This window comes from Passer domesticus, chromosome 14, assembly GCF_036417665.1.
Source record: "Passer domesticus isolate bPasDom1 chromosome 14, bPasDom1.hap1, whole genome shotgun sequence".
Taxonomy (NCBI): Eukaryota; Metazoa; Chordata; class Aves; order Passeriformes; family Passeridae; genus Passer; species Passer domesticus.
The window spans coordinates 8,942,975-8,956,573 of NC_087487.1; the positions used below are offsets into that span (position 1 = coordinate 8,942,975).

The 13,599-nt window shown below is 39.4% G+C and overlaps 2 protein-coding genes across 4 annotated transcripts in view; one reads left to right on the forward strand and one right to left on the reverse strand.

The window, feature by feature from the left end:
- AP4E1 (adaptor related protein complex 4 subunit epsilon 1) overlaps nucleotides 1-7,100 on the forward strand; it is a 32,563-nt gene extending 25,463 nt beyond the window's left edge. For all 3 annotated transcript variants that reach the window (XM_064389371.1, XM_064389370.1, XM_064389372.1), the window contains exons 15-21: nucleotides 385-499; nucleotides 864-999; nucleotides 1,566-1,821; nucleotides 2,556-3,134; nucleotides 4,505-4,689; nucleotides 5,383-5,540; nucleotides 5,986-7,100. In XM_064389371.1, coding sequence (XP_064245441.1) covers nucleotides 385-499; nucleotides 864-999; nucleotides 1,566-1,821; nucleotides 2,556-3,134; nucleotides 4,505-4,689; nucleotides 5,383-5,540; nucleotides 5,986-6,146 — 1,590 coding nt within the window. In that variant the 3' untranslated portion in view covers nucleotides 6,147-7,100. The remainder of the gene's footprint in view (nucleotides 1-384; nucleotides 500-863; nucleotides 1,000-1,565; nucleotides 1,822-2,555; nucleotides 3,135-4,504; nucleotides 4,690-5,382; nucleotides 5,541-5,985) is intronic.
- A 3,197-nt stretch (nucleotides 7,101-10,297) lies between these two features.
- The window catches only part of TNFAIP8L3 (TNF alpha induced protein 8 like 3), a 44,718-nt gene continuing 41,416 nt past the window's right edge, over nucleotides 10,298-13,599 (reverse strand). The window contains exon 2 of the mRNA XM_064388633.1: nucleotides 10,298-13,299. Within this exon, the coding sequence (XP_064244703.1) occupies nucleotides 12,737-13,299 (563 nt within the window). The 3' untranslated portion in view covers nucleotides 10,298-12,736. The remainder of the gene's footprint in view (nucleotides 13,300-13,599) is intronic.

The window sequence follows — 13,599 nt, forward strand, 5'->3', positions numbered from 1 at the left end:
ATGGGATGAATCATAGTGTTCTGTACTGAAAGATAAAGAACCATGGTGTTTGGGTTAAGTAAGCTGGAGTAGCTTCTAGAAAAATTATCAATTTTAGTTGTCTTTTGTTTTTTCAAAGATAAGGTAGGCCTGCTTTAGTGATACAGTACTGCTTATGAATTCAAAGGGTTTACCTCCTATTTAAAAACTACTGATTTTGACCATGAAATTTCTACAGTAAATGATGGAAAAGATTCTATCTATATAGCATCTTAACTGGCAGATATGGGAGATGTGACATGAAGATCTTGGTTTGCTGATAAGACACCATATTCTTCTGGTAACATCTGGCTTACATAGAGCAAATATTTTCAGTGCCTTTTCATTCCTTTAAATTCTGTGTAGGTAGATGCTTCCTTATCTTTTCTGGATGGGTTTGTGGCTGAGGGACTTGGTCGTGGTGCAGCACCATATAAGCCTCATCACCAGAGACAAGAGGAGAAACTTTCTCAGGAAAAAGGTGACAGTTCACTGCATTTATTTAATACTGGTAAATTACCTGAGAAGTATTAACAATTAAAGTGACAGTTAATTTATCTTCTTAAAATAATAGTATCTCAACGCAGCTCTTGTCTGTAGACAAGAGCTAAGTTCAACTTAGATTTTAGTTCCCCCTTTGTCTAGCTGATGTATATAGATTGTTGTTCTGTAGGTCAGAAAGTCTTACTGTAATCCTTGCTGATCATGGGGATTTGAAATTTATGGGGGTTATTAAAGTGAAAGTCTGAGAAGTTCAGCAGTACAGGGATATATATTTTCAGAAAATAGATTTAATTCCTAATTTTTTATGCCTTCTTGTAATTTTAAAATTGTCTGTCTTGCAGCTCTGAATTTTGAACCTTATGGATTGTCCTTTGCTTCAAGTGTGTCCTCATCTGGTGTCACTGGCAGACAGTCCCCCACTGGTTTATCTTTTGGCTCTGATATATCTGGGAATAGTGCTGAGACGGGGCACAAAGAGTGAGTTAATTTGTGTTTGAAGTGAAGTACATATAAGCTTCTGTTCTTGTCATTATCATGGGTCTTTGTTACTTCATTGCATGGAACTAGAAAGAGTGCTGTTGAACTTGGAAGCCTCTATCAAATAAGAAAATCAGGTGGGGGCATCTGTGTAATAAGCAGGAAAACAGCTGATGTGGTCAGACTCTTCTGCCACTTCCTTCACCGACTGCATGTGAGGTCATAGTTAATGCAGTAAAATGGGGGCAGGATTGCCTGATGATTACATTGCTTACTATTTTTTCTTTTTCTAAAGATAAAAGTGAGGTTAAGGTTTTCAGTGTAAGATGCTCCTTTTATTTTTAGTGCACTACACATTAATTCCATATCCATACTTTCATACAAATTAATAATTTCTTTTATACTCTGCTAAACTGGTATGCAGGAAACCTTTCTAGAGTCTTTCTATTTTATTGCTCACTCTTGTCTATCAAAGCATCAAAGTAGTGAATGGTGTTTGAGTGTTGGCATGTTTTTATGAACCCATTCATGTGGCTGATCCTGCTTTGTTTTGTTTGCCTTGTTAGGACAAATACTCTGAAACTTGAGGGAGTACGCAAGCTGTGGGGAAAAGAAGGTTACCTTCCAAAGAAAGAAAACAAAATAGGGAAAGGAGACGAGCCACCAGCAGTGCCTTGTGGCAGCTTATTAGCAGGGCAGGTGGGGGAGCCTCCTGCCTTGCAGCCTGATCAAGGGGCCAGCCTGTCTGAGGAAGACAAGGAGAAGCAGCAGTTAGCATCAACTTTGTTCATTGGGCTGGGATCAAGTGCTGGTGTCAGCCTGGTAAGTGATTCTTTTGAGACTTACAGTTTATACTTTATATGTGGTCTTACTGAAAATTACAGATACTGTATGCAAATGGAGATCAAATTAGTGATAAGTCAACCTCACCCTGCCCAAGTCATTGAAAACTGTTGAGAATGGCTTTTGCAGTGTGATACTTTGTTGAAACCTGAAATAGCTTGATGAAGCAGCCTCTGAGGCAGATCTGATTTGGTAACTGGAACTTGCTTCTGTTTACATGTTGTGCTCCAAGTTTTAGTGTTAGTTTTCCTGAGCAGCTGTTCCTTGCCCCAACCTTGCAGAGCTGTCACCATTCATTTGGATCTAAGGCTAGAATTTGACACCCTGTGTCAAGACCATTTTTAATTGATGTATGGTAGTATGTGGAACATAAAAAAATTCACTATTATTAATATTTTAAGCCTGACATCATATTAGCCAGCTCAAATCTTGGCACTTAGCCCTGGTTAACCAGATACTACCTTTGCTTAGTCTCTAATAAGAGCTTTTAGTTAAGAGAATCTTGAGTCATTCTTGCATTATAGGCTAATTTAGTACTCTGTCAGAGATAGAGCAAACCCCTGGATCCATTAAAATGTTTGGAATCTGCTTCTATTTGTCATCTGTTTTGATTCCTTGGTCCTTCCTCACCTCCTCACTGCATGGTATTGACAGTAACACAGCAGGTTCCTAGGAACTTTTCCACCCATTTTTCTTTCCTCTCTCCTTTTCAGATGGGCAAAGCAGACACAGCTACTCAGAAGTTCAAAAGGAAATCAAAGATAAGTGAAACTCAACATTTGAATGAGGAGGCATCAGACTTCCAAAACAGTGCTGCTTCAGATTTTGGTCCCTTACTTGATACAGTACCTATTAATGTGGAAGACTCTGAGGGAAGTACGCACACAAGGTTAAGGAAAGTCTCCCCTTGTTCTTCAGACACTGTAGAAGACAATTTAGCATTTGAAACACCTCAGTCCCTCAGAAAATCTGTGCTGGATGACAGAATTTCAGCTAACAGGCTGTCACAGTCATCTTTGTTTGCTGATGGCAATATTGAAATTTTTCAGCCTTCTTCAAGTGCTCAAAGTAAAAGTGCCAGTGAAACACCATTGGTCCCTTCCTTACCAGAAGAACTTAAAGAGCTTCCTCACTCTGAAGTAGTGAGACTTTGTCAGAGTGATGCCTTAGCTCTGCATTTATGTAAGGTGTGGACAGATGACTCTCTGTTGCTCATTGTTTTTGTTTCAAATAAAACCACTTCTGCACTTCATGCTGTGAACTTAGTGTTTGAAGAAACAGAACACTTTGAGGTAAGAAACTTTGTTTCCATTGTGTTTTAAATTAACTTGGAACTTCTTGCATTTTGCTTGCATTTAACTGTGCAGTATTTGGTTTGATGTGCTAGCCATGCCTTTTTCCAAAGTATTTCCTTAAAACCTGTGGTGCACCTGTTACACATAACTTTAAAAGGAGGTGAAAGAAATCTTACTATAAACTTACTGTTACTGGCTATAAAATTTAGCCTCTCACTGCTTTAATTCACCTTGATTTTTGTTTGCCCCTGTGTAATGAATATGTGTGATTTTTCCATTCTGAATGCAAAGACTGAACCAAATTCAAACCTCACTGGTCCTGCTTGGAGTGGTATGACTTGAGTTCACCTCACTGTGTAGCTTTCTTTTGTCTGGGTATGGCTATTGTGCTTGTGCTTTCATTTGTATTTACCTGATAGGCAAACAGGTAAATTTCCTGTTTTCCTGCTTTCCTGACGCCAATTTTGTGTAAGCTTCTTTCCATTTTCTTTTCAAAGACATCAGTCATGGTTCACTCTCATGTATTTAGTTGAGAGTGCAGAAGAGTTGATCAGTTTATTTTCTTACATTGGCTACATTAGGGATTTAAAAATGATTGGTAAAGGCATGTTATAGTCATAAATAAAACTTCATTTAAATATTTGGAAAGATACTTAGGAATTGCCAATTGATTGTTCTATCCACAGATTTTGCTTAAAAGAAGCACAGAAATATTAAACAACTCAGCAAGTGATAACCGAATAAAAATAATCAAGTGGATTGTTTCTTTTAGAACTGACTTAATCAAGGAACTGCTAATTGGTTATGGAGTCCCTTTCCATTTCTGATGGGAATCAAACTTGTTTTGGCATTGATAGAGAGTGAGCATCTCCTGTCTAAATTTTTCTTGTAATTCACTTAAATTCTCACCCAGACCACCACCATGGATAGAATTTCTGTTACCAGGTTGTTTGGAGAGCCAGGGACTGCTGAGTAATCTAGAAACCCTCCTTTTTATTAGGGATGCTTTCTCAACTTCTTGCATTTAGTGTATAGCTTGATGTGATGCTACTTGCTTGTATATTAGTTTGTGTTAGGACTGAGCTGCAGAATTCGGGTTCTTGGTGCAGTTCTTTGGAGCTGGGAGAAGCCAATAGTCAGAGATCAGTTTCACTGGTGCTGTGTATCTCATGGAATGTTTGTAGGTGTTAGTGATTGATTTGTCCTTCATGAGGGCTGAGATACGGTAGCTCTGTTCACTTGTCAAATACTCCACAAAAAGTCAACAGAAATAAGAGGCACTTACAAGTTTTATAGCTGTATCTGGATCACTTGCACAACTTGACAGCAAAACTTACATTCTTTATTCTTTTTATGACATTATATAGATTTTGGAGAGTGCCACCTCCCAGTTTCCTGTAATTGAAGCTCAAAGTGTGGAACATTGCCAGAAATGTGTGAGGATGAACAAAGTCTGTACACAGGCAATTCTTCCTGGCTCTGTTAGTTACCAGTCAGAGATGGAAACTCACCTTGAATTTTCAGTAACTTTATCATTGATGGACTTCATCAGGTAAATAAAATAAGCTGCAGTTTTTAAAAACACTTTTATACAGCTCAGTGTTAGACAAGGGTAGGATAATTTGAGTATTGACTATGAAAATATAAGGCTTCACCTAGAGCAGCTAATTCAGATCTGAGATGGCTGGTAAAGATAATAATAAAGGGTTATTTTACACTTGCAAAAAAGGGTAAAGTTCCAGCAAGAAGTACAATTGCAGGGAGAATATTGACTGTAACTGTTTTTGAGGAGGCTAACAGAGCAGAGAACAGAAGGACATGGTGCTTTAAAATATGGCATAATGTAAACATGTCAAGAGGAAACAAGTGGTTTGAGTGCAGAAACCAGAACACTGTGAAAAGGTTGACAACTTTTGCAGAGGAAGAAGAAAGCTCATTCTTTTCATTTTTGAACACTGCATTTATTTTAGGAGTAGGAAAAAACAAGTGTTCTTTGTCCAACAGGATTTATTTTGAAATGAAAATTGAAAATTAATTTCTTTAAATTTAGAAATCTAAAGGAAGGCCTAGAAACATTTTTAAATGTTGAGCTGAAAAGAGGAGGGGTTTGATCAGGCTAATACATATTTACTTATTGTGTGCTCTATTGTCCAGCTGCTTCCATATGCAGGTTTTTTTTTGAGACCAAAGATATTCAGATTTATAAATATTGTTTGGCTAAGAAATGTGGTGAACTTCCTTTTAGGCCAATGGAAATGACTACAGAAGACTTTGGGAAGCTGTGGTTGTCTCTTTCCAATGATGTGAAACAGAATATAAAAATGTCATCTTGCCAGGATTCCCTTTCAGCAGCCCTGAACACACTGCAACAGAAGCTGAAACTGCACAGAGTTGATGTTATAGGTAAGTGAAAGTGTACTGTGGGGCTGCTCACAGGATAATTTGTGACAGGAAAACAAGTGCATGGAAGAGAATATTTTACAGGTTAAGGGAGGGGATGTTTGGGAGCATGGTAAACAAGGGACTGGTGTCCCATGGAAGTTGTTTGCCTCACTCAGGGGTCTGTGGGAAGGTGCTGTAAAGGTACAAGTGTTCAGCAAACAGTGGATTTTACAAAAGAGAAAACTTACACTGTGAAGAGTTTTGGGTAGGGCACAAAGGGAATGAAGCTGTATGACAAATAGGAAGCTGGGATTTGGGCATGACTTGTGGTGATGTATTCCATGAGTTAGAGGTAAGAGTAGGGGAAGACAGCAGACATGGAGTGTGATAGATGCACTTTCTCTCAAGTCTGCTATAGCAGTTGTTGTTTGCTGGTTGTTACTTCATTTTTGCTGTGGTCTCCCAGGTAATGAGGGAATCCTGGCCTGCCAGCTGCTTCCATCTGTGCCCTGCCTGCTGCACTGCCGTACTCACTCAGGGATGCTGGCCCTGTGGTTCAGATCCCCTTGTGCTGCTCTTCCAGATGGTTTGCTCTATCAGTGTCAGAAGGTGATGGAGGAATCCTGAGAACAATAGTGCCTGCCTTAATCTATTTGGCGTGTGAAAGCAAGTCTAAGATTTATGCAGTTGCACGGATAATTACCAAAGCTAAACTATGATACTGCTTCTTCAAGTATTAAAAGTTTTCTTCCAGCTGGCAATGTCCAAGTGGACTTGTGGGGGAAAAATGGTGACCTAAAACACCCCTGCAAAAACGTGCTCAGGACTGTACAGTACATTAAAGTATTGTTACCTGTGTAAGTGAAATGTATATTAATTTTGTTGTAAATGACTGAAAGTATTTATTTTTATTACACAGCTTTTATAGATGCCAACACTTATTCTTCATGGCAACTATTAAATATGATTTTGAAGAAAACATATTTCCATTATGAGGTCAGACTTGATCAGTTATTTAATTTTATTTTGATAATTTTTCTAAAGCTATTTTTAAGCACTGCTGGCAACAAGACCCATATTGGTGGTTATATAAAACAACTTATGTAGCAACAAATGCATGGTTTTAAAACAGTTAAAAGATTCTAGGGAGCAAAATACTTCCCATGATCTTTGGTATTTACTATGGAATGATAACATCTAAATAGGTTTTTGATAGGAGTCAGGCATGCAAAAATTGTTTCAAAGCACCTCCTGGGGATTAGCCAAAGCCCTTCAGGTTAGTTCCTGTCTGCAGTTCTTCCTGCCCCAGATTTCAGTCTCATTCCCTTTCTGTGGGGAATGTGACAGTCACTGAGTCTTTGTGCATGTCTAAGATGAAGTTCCATGTGGATCAGCTCTGAGATGCTGAGCTGGGAGCACTGGCTGTGGACATGTTGACTCCTGGATTGTTGGGTAGTGAACATGTTCATTGCTTTCCAGTCCACCCTGTAAATTTAATCTGGCCAAAATCCCTGTGCATGAAAATTCACAAGGGGAAAACTTCCATTTATTTTTACTTCTAATTATTTATAGCCTTGGTATGACTCATCAAAGGTCTGACTTGCAGAGATGTGGCTGTGTTGTGTGTGCATGCCTGGGAACTGCAGCAAGGCATGAGGGATTAAATCAGAGCAGCAAATGTGGAAAATGTGTCTGAGCACATTGTCTCCTCTTCCTGAAGTAACCTCACAATCTTGAAAATCCAGCAATCTTAATTTATTTAGATGCTACATGAAAAATAGTACTGGTTGGTATTATTTATAGCTGGTCATGCTTTCTATTGAAGCATTCAAGATTGTACCCACAGTTCAGACATGGTACAAAGGGATTCTGTGGAGGAGTTCTCTACTTTGTGTGTTTAATAGTAACAAGGAACCTCTGACATGTCAGCATTACTGATTCTCACCTGATAAGCACTGGTTGTAAAGGCAAATAAAGTATTCTTTTACTTTGATGTTTTGGTAAACGTTCATGAAATTGATGTAAGAATGTTAATGTGCTGATAGCAATTTTTCTTTTAAGTCAAGCCACTTGTGTTATCACAAGTATAATCATCCAAGCAAAGTTCCTTTTTTATTGTTGTTTCAGTACCCTCTTACTGAGGAATTTAAAGTGCACTGAACCTGTAAATATATTTAATGTTCGGCATACTTAAATGTTTACTTGGCACTTCAAGACAGTTTATATAAATGAAAACTGATTTATAGTGGAATAATTTCCAGCAGATTATTTCCCTGCTGGTAAATCAGACTTGTGTTATGCAATTGGACTTCTGTAATTATAGGAACTCTGATACAAATATCTGTTTGTGGCCTATGCATTTAAACCATTTCAGCAAGGAGATGTTCAATGTCCTGGTGTTTAAAGAACAACAATGCCTTCTGTTGTTAATGTAATGTTCTCTGTAACCTTTCTCACTGTATGAGTAGTGTATGTTAAGGTGTCAGTATTCTGATTCTGATTGCTTTTGGTATCATCACTTAAAGGAGTTTGCAGGGAATTGTACCTGTGTCAGTCATTACTTTTGGATTGCCCAGCAAATACTGTTCTGAATCTATCACCATATTTGCATTTCTTGCAGTTTAATAAAATTCAGTTTTATTAAAAAAAAAGTTTGCTTGTTAAATGTTCTTTTCCATCACATGTAGCAGTGTTTCTGTATATTAAGAACTAGTTTCTATTTTAATTGTTTCTTTTTGCATCTGAACAGTGAAACATCACAGAAGTCTTGAATCCATTAATAATTTAAATGTCGTGTTTCTTAGTTGGAGATATCAAAGCAGTGAAGGCCTACACTTTTTAAGCAGCATTGTGTGCCAGCTCACATTATCCAAGCCTGATTTTGTTTTTAGGCATCACAGGAGATTTCAGTGTCTCTTGTTGTTCACAGCTGACATGAATAGCAGATTTTTAAGTTCAGTGCAAGCATGAGGCATTGCTGTGGAGTTGGGAGCTTGGGCAGTGGCATTGGCTGAGTTGAAGGTGGTTGCAGCCCTGAGCTGAGCCACGAGGCTGTTTGGTGTAACAAAGCTGCTGCTGTGCACCAGGAGGCCTGGCTGAGCTGGGGAGCTGCCCTGGAGAACCTCCAGGATTAACATCTCAGCATTTCAGTGCTGGCAATCCTTCTGATCTTCTGTCTCAGAAACAGAGCTGCAGAGGTAACTCTACAAAGGAATGTTATTCCATCTAGCTCTGTATTGAAAAGTCTGTCCTGGGTATCCTCATCTTCCATAGTGTTAAAATTACTTTTCTTTGTGACTTGGTCAATCTTGAAGGATGAACCTGTTTCCCAGGGAGGGAGATAAGGTGCAGAGAAGCAGGCTGGAAGGAAGAGAGCACATAAGCAGTTTGCATGAAGGAGTTGGCTCCTTCAATCAATCAGAAGCCAGTCTGTACTGACCATGCTGAACTGGTTAACGGGGACTGGACCAAACCCACAGGTACCAGGAGGCCTCCCTGTTCTACTGCTGTGTGCCCTGAGAGTTCTGGACATCTGGGAGTCAGCAGGAAAGTGATTGTATTGGATCCATATTTCAACTGTTTTGTCAGCTTCTACCTCCTTACCCCAAGTGTTTTCATGTATTTTTACTGAAACAAACACTTTGGTAGGTAAACTAGGGAAAGTGCAACAGTTTGAGGCAGGATGTTTTCTTAGATACAGACTAAATCTGTTGGATTCTATTACTTTCTGCTAAGTATTCCCAAATCCTCCTCATTCTGTAAGGCCCCAAAAGAGTAAATTTGTGTATTGGATGTCAGGATCTTGAGGTTTTCCTGTACTTGCAAGTAGCTCATAAATGACACTTATGGTTTCTAAGTATTGGAAAAGTGTTTATGTCTTGTAGAGTCCCACCAGTAGCTTTCCAGCATAAAAAGCTGTATTATCTTTTTCTGTGTGGGTAAGACTGTGTGTGGTCTTTTCCTGGCATTGATTTATGTAAAAACAAAAATAGACCTGCTTAAGTCATCCAGTTAAAACTTGCTTTTTGCATTTCTGTTGCTGTGGTGAAACTTAATTGTGCTTTACTGCTTGGTTCTCTCCAGGGCCAGCTATTTATGTCCCTATATCTGAGAATATTTCTCTAGAACATATCAGATCACATGCTCAGTATGATGTGCACCTCTGTGGCACAGGCACCATTTCATTAACATGTCAGAAGTGGTCACTCCTGTGAGAGTTTCTTAAACAATAACATTCTTGTATTTATTATATAAAGCTGGCAGTGATGAAGCAAAGAATATTGTGTCCTGCCATGATATAATTCATAAAATTAACCTGACAGAAATGTTTTACCAGCAGGAAGGCTCAAAGCACCACTTAAAGAGATTGCTTTAAACTTTGATTTTAAGGTAGTTGTCAAGTTTTCTCTTTGTGCCAGTACTTCACTGCTCTCAGTATAATTGCCATGTGAGCTGTTTGCAAATCCTGAGCTCTTTCAGCCAAAACAGTTTGCCTTTTTTGGGAATAAGGACAGGAGAATAAACGTTTCTTGTTAAAACGTTCTGGTAAGTTCCAGCATCTCCATCTTTAGGACAGGGCTGTGAAATGTGTCAGGCACGTGTCTTCCATCTACCTGAAATCACATCAAGCTAAACTGGGCTGAATATGTAATGGGAAACTTGCAAGAAGGTCCTTGCAAGAGTGAGATTTTGGCTTGTGGTACCTGCTCTTTGCTGCTGACATGTGCTTGGGATACAATAGAGGTGGTAGGATAAATAAATCAAAAGGAAACAAAAAGGGCAGTAATCACACATTTTTAATCCACAAATGTGATAATACATAATATATTTAAGGTGACCTGAACATTGCCCGTATTTTAGCAATGTTTTTACATACCAAGCTACAAGTACAAAAGTAAACAATGAATATACAGGATATGCAAGTATGAGAAATACTTGAAAACATATCTTTCCTTAAGGCTACTCAGATTATTTTTAAATAAAACAACAGATGTTCAACTGGTGTGTTTAAAATACCAGAATCTGAATATTGATACTTGAAACACACAAAAAGTCACAAATACAGGATATCCCTTTCCTTTAGACATCTTGAATGTTGAATAATCTTTTTCTGGCCTTAAAAGAAGAACTTAAATTTGTTTGCCACAAATGAAACACACAAAATCTGACATGTGCACTGGGACAGGAGCATTGGATACAAGAAATACAGTTCAAAAGCATCAGTTGACAAGTACATGCCTGGAAGAAATGCAAGTAAGGATGCATGTAAATATGGCTCTGCAATGGCTGAACTTGCAACCCCAAATGTTGCTGTTTCATTTCTGTGTTGCAAAGGAGTTGTCCATCTTCATTGCCACTAAATCTACTTTTAATGGTCAAAGGAAATACGGGGGGGAAATTTACACCTTTAAAAACTGTTCTGCCAATGTCTTTCATTTTTACTGTGCTTCAAATGAGTTCTGCTGGGAGCAGGTAAAAATCCATCTAGGACAACCCAAGTATATGACCTGGGTGTGTGTATTCTCAACTGTATAAAGGTATGACAGTAAAAACTGTTGTTGCAAGAGATAAAATATAGTTATTCTGGGGTGAGGAAAGGCAGAAGGATAATAAGAATTTTGAACAGTTTTCTCTTAATACCACAGTATTCAAGAATTTATTTAAATGAGAGACTTTTTTTTTTTCTAAAGTAATGAGTGTTCAACCTGTAAGCTTCCCTTAGAGAGGAATGGCTTTCAAATATATTTTCTTGTCTTTGTGAACTTTCAGATATGTGCATCTCTCTATTATAGTATAGAAGATATATTGGAAGGTATTACCCCCAGATGATGGCACTGTCTGCTCTCTGTGTCTGCTGAAAGGAGAGGGCTCCTGATACTGCAGTGTCAGGAGATAGGGATGAGTCTGGAGGATCAGATGGAGAGGACAAGGAGAGGAGAGATTTCTGAACATGTGTTTTTCACTCTGGATCAGTCTCCACCTAGCCAGGTTCTGCAAGTGGCAGCCAGAGCATCCGCTCTGCTCCACACTCCCTGTGTCCAACCACGACTGCACAAAACCCACTCTTTCTTGGCAAAATGTTTTCAGTTTGAAGACATCGCTATATCTTGTTTCAAAAAACCACAGAAAATTCACTGAAAACATTCTGAAAACTCACTCGAGAAACTCACCAGAGTCACTAAGGCTGTTCTGTTTTGACAGCTGTGGATATGCTACACTTGGAGGCACTGCACGAATAGTGGATGGGGTTCCTTTGTACCCCACCTCTGATTTACTGTAGGCACAAATGTCATGGGTACATTAAACCAAGAGTATTATCTAGGCTGAATATTTTGAGGATCAGGGATGTAAATGTTGGTGTCTCAGGTGTGCTGCTCCTCCCAAGGGAAATTTCAAAATCTTCACAAAGAGTATTTTGTTCTGTCAGGCAGAACAGTAAGAGCAGCACAACCTTCAGTCTGAACTCACCTGCTGTTACCCAATAGACAAGCCCTGAGAGCAGGAGAGCTGCTGTACTACTTTATCTGCCTTTGAGTTTGAACCACTGAGCTGCCTGTCAAATTAAAATCTCCTCTCTGTTGTTAGCAGGTATAAAACTAAACTGATGAAACTGTTGCTTCACAGAATGGTTATTTCAATTTTCTCCTGCTTGTATGATTTGTTACTCTCTTATTAGGTTTATATACCATGTAAAATCAGAGATATTTTCTCACATTGATTCCTGATCCTTTTGAAAGGAGTGAACTTAATCCATTACAGCCCTACTTTCTGTCAAAGCCTTTTCAGTTAGCATGGAAATAATAAAAATATATGCACCAAGGGCCTTGGGGGTAAATTCCATGTATTGCTCTTGCCTTCATCTGTCTATTTTTACATAGCCATGCATCTGAGTTTACTTTCTGTTCACATGTTCAGCCTTGAACACAAAGCTAGCGAGATCATGGTGAATAGCAATCTGTGTCTGAACAATAGATACCAGCAGCCTTGTTCACTCTGCTCCTTGAGAAAGACTGAATTATCTGAACAGAGCATTAAAATCAATAGCTTTCTGATTTAAGGTTTCCACTTCATCACGAGCCTGGTGAGCACCTTCTGGGCCCTGCAGGGGGTTGTAGTAAGACTGATGGGAAGGAAGCTTGCTTGCCTACCATGGCTTAGGAAGGGTGGCCAGTTCTAGAGAGAAGTTTTTGGTTGTTTTCTTGCCTTCGAGCGCAGTTTCAGAGAACCTTCTCGTCGAGCAGTTTGTTGATGCCGTTGCAGATCTTTTTGAGGTAGGGCCGGCAGTCCCCGTCCAGGCTGTAGAGGGCAGACAGAAACTCCACGTCCGCAAAGTGGTTGAAGACGTGGTTGATGCGCCCGTGGGAGCGCGCCGTCAGGTGCCGCCCTACGAGTTCGTGCACGAGCTCTTTGCACTCGTTCAGCAGTTCTGCCAGCACGTTCCTGTCAAAGGTGTACTCCACCTCGTAGAAGCTGACGATTGTCATGGCAGTTTGGTTCAGCTTCTTCCTGAACTTGTCTACGATCTCCAGCTCTTCCTGGTTGAACTGGTTGTTTCGATAGAGGATGCCGATTTTTATGGCCACTTTGATCAGGTCTTTCATGATTTTATGGGCTTCCTTTTTGTTTCTGGTGTGCTCCTTTGTTACTTTGTACAGCTCGTCGAAGATTTCGCTGCTTGTGTCATCGATTAGCATGTTAGCCATGGTTTTGGTTGCCATTTTACTCAGGATCTTTTTCTGGGCTTGCAGTGCAAGATTCTTGGAGCTGAAATAATCGGGACCTGGTTTGGGAAAGAAAAAAAAGGGGAAATGTTAATTTTATTTGGTGAATTATTTTTGCAATCAGTTAAGAAAAGCAGTACCTCCATGCTTAACTGAGACCTTGCCACGTGTCACTGACCAGAACAGTCACCACTGCAGGAACACTCCCAGCACACTCTTGCCAGGTATCCTTGGGGTTCCACACACCCGTGTTTCAGGTCTTGCAGCCACTTTATTTTGCTTGCAAATAAAGAACAGAATATTCTGGCAGGGGATATATATGCTGATTCTGTGATAGTAATTTAATTTTGTAGTTCAGT